Source organism: Enhydra lutris, unplaced genomic scaffold (genome assembly GCF_002288905.1).
Source record: "Enhydra lutris kenyoni isolate GAN:26980312 unplaced genomic scaffold, ASM228890v2 scaffoldscaffold74, whole genome shotgun sequence".
NCBI classification, from domain to species: domain Eukaryota; kingdom Metazoa; phylum Chordata; class Mammalia; order Carnivora; family Mustelidae; genus Enhydra; species Enhydra lutris.
In genome coordinates, this window is record NW_019154158.1 from 602557 (window position 1) to 615760 (window position 13204).

The window sequence follows — 13204 nt, forward strand, 5'->3', positions numbered from 1 at the left end:
AAACTCAGAACATTTTCACTATCAGGAAACATGCCTATTTAATACTTATACTGGTCTCCACATTTCCAAAAATAATATATATTCATAAGTTATATGCCTAAGTTTTCCTATTAATTTGCTTGCTACTTGCTCATTTATTTTGTCATCTTTTACTGCTTGCTAAGAGACAAGTGATAGCGGGTTCTAAAGGTTTAAAAATCATTACGGAAAAACAGCTGTGTCCTGGGGGTTCTTAGTTTGAGGGGCACTGGATAAATGCATAAAATAAATACTACACTGTAGGCTATACTATGTATAGTATATGACCTTTGTCATTCTGTTGGTTTCCAAGCATGTGAAGCCCTTGCCTGTGTTTGCAGATTTCCCAAATTCATGAGTTCTGACACAGGATAGAGCTTATCTACACTATTAAAAATGGAAAATGCCAGATAACTTGCTTTCCCACATGCCCTGGGAGCCTATTCTAATCCAAATAGACACACTTAGCAGGGATTCTGAACATGGAGAGAAAACCAAAGACAAGAGAAAATTCTTTCTGATGACAGCAATAGTGAAGGTGACATCTACTTTCCCAGGGCAGTAATAGCAGAATCCAGTGGCAGCACAAAGGGGCCAATGCCATCTCAGGTATCCAGTCACTTGTTTGGCAGAGAACAGCGGGTTCCAGCCATTTAGCTTCCCTTGGTTTCTGCACTTTTTCTAAAGCTGGTTCCATCCAGTCTTCTATCAATTATGTGAGCCACTCAATATATATCAGTACACTTCATTTCTGCTAAATCAGTCAGAGCTGGTTTTCATTGCTCACAACTAAGAAGCCTGATATACTAGGACTTAACTTCTACAACTTTAAGAAATGAAAACGTTCCCAAGTTAAATGAACATTGCTACAAGCAAAAATATAGTAAAAATAAAATTCTTCAGGGAAAGATAACTGATTTTCTAATTATTTGGGGCAGGCAGTGTGTATCAGAAACACCAAAGGCTTAAAAAAATCCTGATGCCCAGGTTGTAACACATTCCAAGGAATGCCAGTGGCAGCTAGGTATCAGTATTTTTTCAAATCCTCAGGTGAGTCTACTATGCAACAAAATCTAAAAGATGATTGCAATAATGTATGCAAAAGATGATGGTATAAAAAAGATGATGCCCAAGGTAACAGTGATTGAGATAATAAAAAATGGTCAGATTCTAAATATACTTTGAAGATGTACAAACCATAGCAAACTTACGATAAAAATTTGGGTAAAGAAAAACAAAAAAACAAAAATGCAAGAACACTGAAATCATTATATATACTCTGTTATACCCACACATCCCATCTCAAACTCTGTTACGTAAATTTCTTACAGAGCCACTCTGTTGTCACTGAGATTACTTCTACCATCATTTTCAAGCTCTTCCCCTCTTCACTATGACCCTTTGTACCCCATGTATGTTCAAGTTCAGTATTTCTTCCTGCTCAGCATCAACAAAAATTGGTCTAACGGAACCATCATAAATACCACTGTTATTTGTCCTGACTCTGAATTCTAGCTAGTCTGACCTAAACAGTTTCCAAAATCAGTCCTATCACTTGCTAGATACCAGATGTCAGTCAGTAAAAGATTTCAAATTTGCTAGACACTATTCTGATTCCCTGAGATAAATTAATAGTCTATCCATGTCTGTGTCAGAGATATGTATAAAGAAGTATAAATAAATAAATTGTAAAGAGTATAAAATGCTTAACAATTATTTTTATACCTACACAATGAGGAAAAGGAATAAAAAGTGGGTGGGTTTTTTTTTTTTTTTTAAGTGTAATAGTTCCAAAGTAGTGTTTTAAAAGATACATAACCAGTATTTTCATTCCTAAACACAAAAAAAATCGTAAGGACTATTTGTTGTCTTAGAGATAATTAGACCTATCTTAGAGATCCCCATTTTTTACATGCAGGTTTCTACTCTTTCTACTTTGAAAATGTAACAGCTTATTCCCTAGGCACCCTTTGTGGCTGGAAAGTCTCATTATCAGAGTTTACTGACAACATTTGTATACCAGGGACTCCCTAACCACTACAGTCTTACTTCATACACTGGCCTAGCTACTTCTTCAAGAGCGTCTTTTATAAATGGAGGTATTCAGACTCAGATTGCCTTCTGTTTATCAATGATAGTCTATGTGAAGAAGAGTCTTTAACTTCTTGCTTTATAAGTATCCTCTACTCTGATCAGGTTATCTCATATATCCACTAGGGAATTACTCAATTATAAACATAGTTATTTTTTTTTCCTGAACTGGCTCTCAAGCATAAAATATTTTTCTAAGAAAGTTGCCATTTCTGTAGGCTTAGGTAGAGATAGGATAGGATAGGATAGGATAGGTTAAGGTGGGTAGTCTAATATATCTATTCCTGGGGGTAATCTGAGTTAGGAAAAAACACCAAAATTAAATACACTGTAGAACTTAATACCCTTTACTCTTAAAATTAATCTCTCTCAAGAAATATTTTTTCTTTTTTTCAGTATTTTTTGCTTACCCAAACAGACTCACCAGGGACTGTGGCACAGAAAAGCAGAGACAAAGAGAATATGTACCCCTCTTCCAAGACCATCTAGAATATTCTTGGCATCACTTCTCACTCGGTAAACTCTTCCTGGGCAATCTCAAAATTCCATGGTTTCAATTACTTTCTAAATGCTGAAGACTCCTAAATTATACTCCTGTTCCTTGCCTGTCTCCTAAACTGTAGGACTTATTAACCTAAATGTTTAAGGGGCACCTAAAATTCAAGATATTCAAAATAGGTGTCATCATGTCACCCCCTCCACGCATTTCCACTTCAGCCCCAGAAACACTTGTTTCTCCTCCTTATAATCTCTATTTTTCTGAACAGCAGCAGCATCCATCTACTCACTGACTACACATTTAGAGATTCTCCCTCATCCCACAAATCTGATCAACCATAAAGGCTATTTTGTGAGCATATCTTATATTCATCCTTCTCAAACCCCACTTCTGCGCCTTGATTTAAACTTCTCATTATCAACCTAAACTAGTAAAATGAAGGTTCTACTAGTTTAGAACCTAAACAACCTAGAGATTTCTCTACTTATAATCTTGCCCTCCATTCATCCACTGAGTCAAATTTTCAACGGTTCCCTAGCACCTATCTCTACTAGCATTTCTCAAAACTGAATAGTGTAAGGCCACCCTTTAAAAGAAACAAAACAAAACAAAAACAAAAAACAAAAAAAAACCTCATAGACCTACCCAGTTACTGACAAATCTAAGCATGTATAAATCAAATTAGGAACAAATTTCTTATTTTTACTGCTCCTAAATTATAAACCCAACAAATTCAAAAGTTATATACAGACCCAAACTAACACTAATTTAATGTGACAAATAATGTTTTGCTGAAATTAAACCACTGCTGATAACATGAAGATAACTGTAGACTTATGGAGCAGGCTCTCCTGATTTTGGCACACTTATAGTACCATAAGCAGTGACAGAAATAATTTCTTCCATCAGTTTTTTCCGTGACAACTATCAAAAAGCTTTCCCATATTTGTGGGCTATCTATGGTTTGTACCTATAACACTTTATCCCATTCACCTCATTACATGTCTATTCCTCCATTCCAACCGTAAGCCCCATAAGGACAAGAAATATATTCTACTCATGCCTTCATATTACTAATGCCTAACAGTGCCTGGCATACAGGAGCTACATAATAAATGTTTCTAAACAAAAACATAAAAAGTTCTAAGTAGAAGAAGAGACTTCATTGCCCATTAACTGAAAAATCCAGGGGAAATCTGACCCAGAGGAAATCTGACCCAGAGATTCACAAGGCCATCAGGGCTGCAGTTCCACTTCTTTGCCATTCTACTGGATCTGTCCTGTTCCATGGTAGGTAAATCTTTAGGCCACTTCCAATCTTAGCAATAAAAACAGCTGCAGTCATTCTACACCTCACAATTTTATATGACACTATCTAATAAAGATCTCTTTCAGTAGCTTTTTTTTTTTTTAAGATTTTATTTATTTGACAGAGAGAAATCACAAGCAGGCAGAGAGGCAGGCAGAGAGAGAGGAGGAAGCAGGCTCCCTGCTGAGCAGAAAGCCCGATGGGGGGCTTGAACCCAGGACCTGGGATCATGACCCGAGCCAAAGGCAGCGGCTTAACCCACTGAGCCACCCAGGAGCCCCTCTTTCAGTAGCTTTTAAGAAAGAAAGGAAACTCCTTGTCCAGGAGCACTCACTGGCATTATGTAAGTTGGGCAGAAATGAAGGTGGGATGGTGGGGGTGGGGAGGGTTTAAACTAGATTAAACTAATCAAGGTATGGTACCGTGAAGAAGGAGTAAGATTAATTCACCTCAATCCAAAGGTCTAGAAATGAAGGAAGAGGAAATGGATGTTAGGAAGAGAATTAACAAATGTCCACTACTTGAACTAGGGACAAACTGGAAAAAAAAAAAAAAAAAAAAAAGGAATGCTAATTCCCTTTGTCAAAGCTTCTATGTTCTTTATTATGTTCTGTTTAAAAAAAAAAAAATGAACTTTTTTTTTTTAACTTTCATCTATGAAAACAGATCTCAAAATCAGAACTAATTTACCAAAGGTCCAAATTAATAATCCACAGGACGTAGCATAAAAAAAGAGTTAAAGAAGTACTGTGAAATTCAAGTTAACAGCAACTTGGATTTAAAAATGTACTCATAAAAAAAAATAATAAAATAAAAATAAAAATGTACTCATAAGACATCAGGCAGGCATAAAGCTGCCTAAAGACTTATGATTTTGGATGTCAGGTAAAATCAAAAGACCTAAAGTGAAGTCTACACTTGGGAATAGGGAGATCTAGAACATTCCCTAGAGGACAATATATGTGATATGCCTATATATATGGTATCCCTTTTCTTTCCTTTTAAAAAAATTTTAATCTCCAACAAGTAACTAATTAGTTCTTCCTAGATATAAAAATGCTTTGCACTATGGTGAACAGAAAGATAAACAAGATTCAAGATTTACCCATAAGGAGCTATTTGGACAAAAAACAAAAACCCTAAAATCACTATAACAGAAGGTAAAATATAAGAGTTATGAGGAAATAACTTTTAAAATAAGTTTAAATGAAAATTGAGAAAACAGAGGGAAACATAATAGCTTGAAAACCCTGGGAAGGAGCTGTAACAGTTTTTGCTGTAGCAACTACCAGTACATGGCACACAGCAGGTACTCAAAAACTAATTCATGAACAAATGAATGAAGGGATGAGAAAATTAGAAAATTATCTGGGGGCACCTGGGTGGCATAGCTGGTTGGACATCCAATTCTTCGTTTCAGCTCAGGTCGTGTTTCTCAGGATCATGCCTCAGGGCTGTGGGATCAAGCCCTGCATCAGGCTCCATACTCAGTGCAAAGTATGCTTGAGATTCATTCTCTCTCTCTCTCTCTTTCCCTCCACCGCCCCTCCCCCTTGCAGGCAAATGCTCCGTCTCTCTCAAATAAATCAATCTTTTTTTTTTTTTAAGATTTCACTTATTTATTTGACAGAGAGAGATACAGCGAGAGAGAGAACACAAGCAGGGGGAGTGGGAGAGGGAAAAGCAGACTTCCCACCAAGCAGAAAGCCCAATGCTGGGCTCAATCCCAGGCCCCCAGGATCATGACCCAAGCCGATGCCCAATGACTGAGCAACCCAGGTACCCCATCAAATAAATAAATCTTCAAAAGAAAAAAGAAAATTATCTGTAAAGCTGATTCATTCATGCAACAAATGGATAAGCAACATTTAAAGTGGGATTAGGGGCGCCTGGGTGGCTCAGTGGGTTAAAGCCTCTGCCTTCTGCTGAGGTCATGGTCCCAGGGTCCTGGGATCGAGCCCCACATCGGCTCTCTGCTCAGCAGGGAACCTGCCTCCTCCTCTCTCTCTCTGCCTGCCTCTCTGCCTACTTGTGATCTCTATCTGTCAAATAAATAAATAAAATCTTTAAAAAAAATAAAGTGGGATTAAATGAAAGGTAGGTTTTGTTTTATTTTTTTAGATTTTTTAATATGATAAATAATGATAAAGGCAGTCTCTCATTCATTTTCTTATTTCCCACCATGCTTTACACTTAAGACACTAATAAATTCCTATTAAATTATAACAGCGATAGCAAAACCCAATGTTTTATACATGACTGAAAATAAGCTCTACTTATATAAAAGAAAAATGGGAAAAATCCCATTTTTGAAGTATGTCCTAATGTCTTTTATTTCTTCTGTATCACCAAAGCACAGTGATAAGAAGATAATCAATACATTGGACTAAAAGATGTTTTTACTGATCTTTGCTCTCATTTTCTTCATAGAAGTAAAAATACAATGATCAAAACACTTAGTGAAAAAAATGTTTTATATTTTAACAATAAATGTCATTGTTAATGGTACTTTCATAAATGTATAAGACATGTTACAGACTAACCAAAAGCTGTTTAAAGAACTCTCACTGTAAAATGCTCTTAGAATACTGCGATAATCTAGAAAAATTTCCTAGAAGTTCTAGTGAAAACATTTCTGCTTATATTATTCTTGAAGTTAACATTTAAACCATTAATCAGAAGAAAATGAATTTAATGAGACCTTAGGAATCTAGGGTAACTCTTCTGGAATAAAGTCATAGATACTACACTTGATCTTAGCCAAAAGGCCGAGAAGCGATGGAATAATGTCATAGAAAGAGCAGAGTCAAAGGAAAAAAGAGAAAAAGAAAAGAAACAAAGGCTAAAGGCTACTCACCTAACACATTAATTATCTAAAATTGCATTATACAGGAAAATAAGTCTTGACAAAATGATTTCCAACTCCTTACATACTTCTCATATTAATGTGACTGGGGTTGGTAAGTTTTTTTGAATAAATTATGAAAATTTATTTCAATATACAAAACACCAACTTATTCTATTACACTTCTGAGAAAAAGAACACAATTGGTTGTGTCATGAGTAAATTTGTTCAACCAACATCAACAGAAAAAAAAAAAACTACATTATAAAATATTAAACCAAAATAGCTCCCGTTTAAGCATGCAAACATTATCCAGCCCTCATTCTTAACTGTCAAACGATCCTGAAAATGAGATATTCTCCCTACCAGAAGAGCCAACCAACTTGGTCCTCAGTCCTCAAACAGCTGGTTAAACAAAGAATCCTGTCATGATAAGTAAAAGGCATCTCTCTCACCAAACTAATACATAAAAACACTGGGCACTGAGGAACTCTACTATAAGAACTTTTGCTTTTTAAGGCAAAAATCCCTGACAACTAACTCTTATCAAGCCCAAATACACAAGACAAAACAAAGCACCCGGCATGGAAAGACTACTTGCACTTTTTTTTTTTTTTACTATTTATACCCTTATTGATTCCACTTCATTAAAAAGGAAAGAAAAAATCCATTCAAAACCCTAATTCTGACCACCTCAACTCCAATGATCTTCATTCCCTTCCTCTTCTACCACCCATTCCCAGGACTTCATCATCCTCTAGGGCAGCCTAATTTGGCAATCTGAAATCCCTATCCCCTTACTGTCCCAATCCCTGTCCTTCTAGCTCTCCCACTCCTCAGCTCAACTGGTGCTGCTAGTGCCTTAACCTTCCATCTTCTTCCAATCAACCAAAATTTTGTTGGATTTCCTTCTTTAGGAATACAACATAGATCTCACCGTCTATCATCATTTCAATCACTTTTCCTGCTAAGACTCTTAAGTGTCCCAAATCAATTTCTCCTCTACTTCTCTAAAGTGATCCACTGCTCCCCTCAAACTTTCTACCCATCACTTCTTTCACTAATTACTCCTAGCAGTAAGCTTGTTTCCTACCTTACCAAGAATAGAGGTAGTAGGCCAAACTGTCCACAACTTCCTATCTCTCCACAATGTCCCTCATTCAAATTTATCACATTCAAATTCATTTTTTCTTTTTCCCTTCCTTGGTCTGAGGAAAATATGTTCCTTCTCAGATTGAAAGCAAGTTCATTCACTTATGCCCTTGAAACTCCAGCTTTCTCAGGGACCTTGCTTTACAAGTATTCCCTTTCTCTCCCATATCCTTAGCTTTAGTTGGCCAGCTACCTCTTTCCCTTTATTGCTCTTTTTTCCCAAAGTTCCTTCTTTGGACCTGATATTCTCATTCTATGTACTCTTCCAGAATCACTTTATCTACTCCTATGGTTTCTATTATCGTGTATAAACTGATACTTCTAAATCTGAAATTCTAGACCTTCCCCTTAAGAACCAAATGATCATTTTTGAACTCCTACTGGTCAGTTCCACTTGGATGTCACACATGAATCTTAAACTTATTATATTCAGGACTACTCACTTTACCCAAAAACATCAACTCCTCTTATGTTCCTTCTCTTAGAGATCTATCTTGTTTCCCAAGCCAAAACCTGGGAGGCATCACAGATATCTCTCTCCGTGTTATATAGGAGGTCACCATGCCCTGGTAATTTTACCTGCTAAGTCTCTCTTTAATCCATGCTCTCTCTTTCACACATGCTCACCACAATGCAAGTTACCTTCTGTCTTCGTCTACTGCTACCTTCATGCAGGCAATCATTTTTTAAATTTGCTCTCTTTGCCTCAATCTCAGTCCCCTCTAATTCTTTCCACCAATACTGTCAGGAAAATGTTACTAAGGGGCACCTGGGTGGCTCAGTCAGTTAAGCATCTGCCTTCAGCTCAGGTCATGTCCCCAGGTCCTGCGATCGAGCCCCGCCATCAGGGTCCCTGCTCAGTGGGGAGCCTGCTTATCCCACTCCCCATGCTTGTGCTCTCTCTCACTCTCTCTCAAATAAATAAATTAAATCTTTGAAAAAAGGTTACTAAATATGAATTTATCATATTATTCTTGCTCTTAAAAAGCTTTAATGGCTCCCAATTACCTTCAGCATGAAATTTATTTGACATGAAATATAAACATATGCTATTTCCTCTGCCTGGAATGACCCCCTCCTCTTCTTCTATTGGCTAACTTCTACTCATCCTATTAAAGCTCAACTCAAGAATTACAAATTCTCTCTGACTGTACTTCCAATCTTAGATCCCCCTCATTTGTCTCCAGAGTAATGCCTGCAAACAGAAAACGACCAAAATGTTTTATTCATTAAATATATAAACAGAAAGCTTCAGAGATTACTACCTCTGAAGGCACTGAATTTCAATTATACAGAAATGATTTTACAAAGCTTTAAAGTAATTTTTAAAGCAAAGAAACAATTTTTCATACAAATATTCCAGAACAAATTAGCTAGCACACTTGTGCTAAAAAAGTTACACAGCTGAAGCATTAAAATCTATATTTAAGGACTAAGAAAAATAAGCAGGAATACAAGGAGAAGGAATATACTGCTGTTATTATTGAATTATTACTTTTATTATAAAATGACAATGAAATTACAGCCACTATTGAAACAATTTAATAGGCAAAGGATAGATTTATAAATGAAAACAATTAAGATGGAGAAAACCATGTGGAAAATCCAAAGATAAGAAGTAAATATCAATAAATAAGGGACGCCTGGGTGGCTCAGTCGGTAAAGCCTCTGCCTTCATGATCCCTCAGGTCATGATCCTCGGGTCCTGGGATTGAGTCCTGCACTGGGTTCCTTGCTCGATGGGATGCCTGCTTCTCCCTCTGCCTGCCGCTCTCCCTGCTTGTGTGCTCTCTCTCTCTGACAAATAAATAAATAAAATCTTTAAAAATAAATAAATAAATAAATAAGGCGCTATCCTTTACCAATACTCTTTTCTTCTGTAAGCACCATGATCAAAAAAATAGAAATTACTAGAAACTTAAAGACTAAATATAGAAGCTATCACTTCATTCTACCTTGTTTAAAAGGTAGTGGGGAAGAAGGCATCCCTTCCAAAGCACATGTGCAATTACCTCTGTACTGCACTGAGTTGTTTAGTACCCTTGTAAGTAGTTCAGAGTAAGTATTTTTCAAGTAATAACTGCGAAGATATTGGGACAGCGTTAACTAGTAAAGCTTCTTATAGTGAGAAAGGCTTTGCCTTAAGGTCTACCAAGCACCATCCTCTCCCCATCCCCAAAATAAATAAAACAAAAATGTACCAGTTCCTGAAAGAACAAAAGCCAAAACTTGGCACTGCTATTAATTCCCAGGAAAAATTTAATTCAACCAAAATATTTCTTGAAAATCAAGGGTCCCTCCTAAAGAATCATCATTTTCAGACTAATTACTTCATTCTTGTTTTAAACTTGACACAGTAATGGTCATTTTCCAATTCCTAAAATGGGACCTTAAGTATATTAGAAGTGCCACTGGTTAAGGAGTCAAAGTTCTAACATTCAACGGATTCTTAAGGAGTAGGTACTATATAGGAAATTATGTATCACACCAAGATTTATTTATTTATTTATTTATTTATTATTTATTATTTGTTTATTTATTATCACACCAAGAATTATTTTTGCCATTACCTCAAAGAGTAGGTGCAATCACTAAGTATCTCTTTGGCCTACGTTCAAGTAAAAAAACTAATGAGTTTTAATGAAAGTTCCTAGATTAGATGGACTGAGTTCTAGAACTCTGTAAGTTACCTGTTTGGAATTCTGAATGCATTTTCCTAAAGAAATAATGTAATAAATGGCAATTAAATTTTCAAGCAAGCCCACAAAGGCCTTTATGTGTAATATAGAGAAATCTCAGTCTCTATATAAATTATAAGAGCTGGGAACAGTCAGTTCTATAAATTGTTAAAATTACAAAATGGATTTGACATTTCAATAATGAGCATTTCTCTTACAAATAGAACAGCCTGACTCTTTAAAATTCTTTAAAACTGCTTAATTCTTTAAAATTACTTAGTATAAAAATTTTTTTAAAAATAAAATAAATAAAATAAAATTACTTAGTGTAACTTTCAACAGAAGAGGATACAGAGAAAATAATGAAAATCTGTATCACAAGCTACTGAGTATCTGAAATAAAACATATTATGATAATCATCTTTCCAAAAGTGGCACATCAGGTTTCCACTATTGGGTAATATTTGCTTACTTTATTAAAGAAATACTAGATGGAGTTTGTTGAAGACTGATGAGACCAAAAGCACTTACAGAAAAGTTAAGGTTCCTTGGAAGCCTAAAATCCAAACTTTACTGGATAAGTTTTAATTATAAAATTGTTATAATAATAAAAGCAAAACATTTAAATTAACATGAAAACATTCCAAAATTCCTTAGTGAATTTTTGGTGAATCCTAAATAGTAAATGAAATTGCTGGTATACCAAACTACATTAAATAAGAATAAAAATAATTGCCCTTGGGGCACCTGGGTGGCTCAGTTGGTTAAGCGACTGCCTTCAGCTCAGGTCATGACCCTGGAGTCCTAGGATCCAGTCCCACATCAGGCTCCCTGCTCGGCAGGGAGTCTGCTTCTCCAGCTGACCTCTCTCATGCGCTCTCTCATTCTCTCTCTCTCTCTCTCTCTCTCTCAAATAAATAAATAAAGTCTTAAAAAAAAAATTGCCCTTACAAAAATATCATTGAAATACCTTATGTCAGGTAAGAGAAAGGAAAATGAGAGGTGATTTTAAAAAGCTTAAGAGAAATAAATGACATCTTAAGAGAAAAGGTCAATAGTGATTAAATTAAAATTTTCAACTTAGAAATATTTGGACAATTTATATATATTATTAATTGAAGACTGTTTTTAATAATAAGCTTTTTGCTCTGAAAACCTTCCCCTCATAATCTAATAAATCCACCCTTTAACCCTATTCACACATGAAAGAAAGATGAAGCGTGTATTGAATTTAAACCCAAACGTCCCATTACAGCTTTGCTGATAACAAGACTTAACGTGATTATTGTGGGCCTTCAATATTTATCATAAGTTAGGTGACTGCACAATTTACTAATACTTGATAGTACTGACACAGAGTTAGGCTGCGTAACACACGACAAGAAGGAAAACTACTTCCCATTGAGTGATACATACTTAAACGTGAGGGGCGGAGATTTTTTACCACAACGATGGGTAACAGTTTTTAGAAGCAACAAACTTAAGTTTTTCAATTCTGGTTTGGCTAGTTTCAAGTTTGAAAAAGGCCAGAAGAGGCGAGAATAAGGTACATTAGCTGAATCGGCTCACTCCCCGAAGTTCATTTATAAACGCTGAGGACAGGAGTAGAGAAAATCAAAGCACCCCAGTCGTCTTCAAAGGAAACTATAAAACGCGCTTGTGGTGCAAGCCACTGACTCGTAAATCTGGAAAGGTGAGGACCAAGTGAAAATTAGACAGGACAGGAGTTTGGGAGCCAAGGGCTGGGTCTAATAGGACCGGACCTGCTTACCGTGCCTTCTCCCAACGTCGTCCAAAGCTTACCTCTTTGACAGGTGGGAATTTCTTCTTGCATTCCAGGGACAAGGCCCGTAAATCGCTCTGCATATTCTCCAGCAGCTTCTTCACCGCCTCGGGGCTGTTGGTGCCGGACATGATCCACCAAACTACAAGCCAGTATACGAGCGGCGCAAACGAACTCCAGCCCTGTCAGCCCCTGGGGGCGACAGGCAGATTCCTCCTGGCCTCTCTGGCCTCTCTGGCCCTTCCGCAGCCCGCCTCCTGGGCTCCGCGGGGCTCAGCCAGGCCTGGGCTGCGAACCCCGGAGCGTACCCGAGCGCCTCCCGCAACCTCCTCGCAACTCTCACGGCTCCTATCCGAGGCGCCCCACGCAGCTGCCCCGCCCCGCTAGGCTCCGCCGGCTCTGACCGAGGAGCCCACAAGGCGGGCAGGTCCCTCCCGCTGCCGCGGGGTCCGGCCACAGTTCGTCACCAGCCAACCTGGCAAAAAGCTTCAGCGATTGCTCCCCAAGCCCTCCAGACTCGCCGACGCCATTACCCGAGTCGCCCACAATTCCGAGCGCGGCCGGGACACGTCAGCCTCACTTCCGGGCACCATGGCCACCGCCCCCGCCGTGGCCAACTGGGGCGGTGAGCCGCAGGAGGGGCGGGGAAGGGGGGCGTGGTCACGTTTGGGACCCGCCAGGTTCCGGGAGGAGCCATTTCCCTCATTCCCCACCCTCGCAGCCCGCCCCCCTCCCCCCCGCACACACTTGGGCAGGTACTTACCTCGTCTAAATTTGCTTTTTTTTGGGTGACTGCTCTCTGAACGGAGCCACGTATCTCTTGGCCTAT

The 13204-nt window shown here is 37.9% G+C and overlaps 1 protein-coding gene across 4 annotated transcripts in view; it reads right to left on the minus strand.

Moving 5' to 3' along the window:
* The window catches only part of LOC111160139 (MON2 homolog, regulator of endosome-to-Golgi trafficking), a 106121-nt gene extending 93327 nt beyond the window's left edge, over nt 1-12794 (minus strand). For all 4 annotated transcript variants that reach the window (XM_022522994.1, XM_022522993.1, XM_022522991.1 and 1 more), the window contains exon 1: nt 12396-12794. In XM_022522994.1, coding sequence (XP_022378702.1) covers nt 12396-12506 — 111 coding nt within the window. In that variant the 5' untranslated portion in view covers nt 12507-12794. The remainder of the gene's footprint in view (nt 1-12395) is intronic.
* Between the last annotated feature and the right edge of the window lie 410 nt (nt 12795-13204).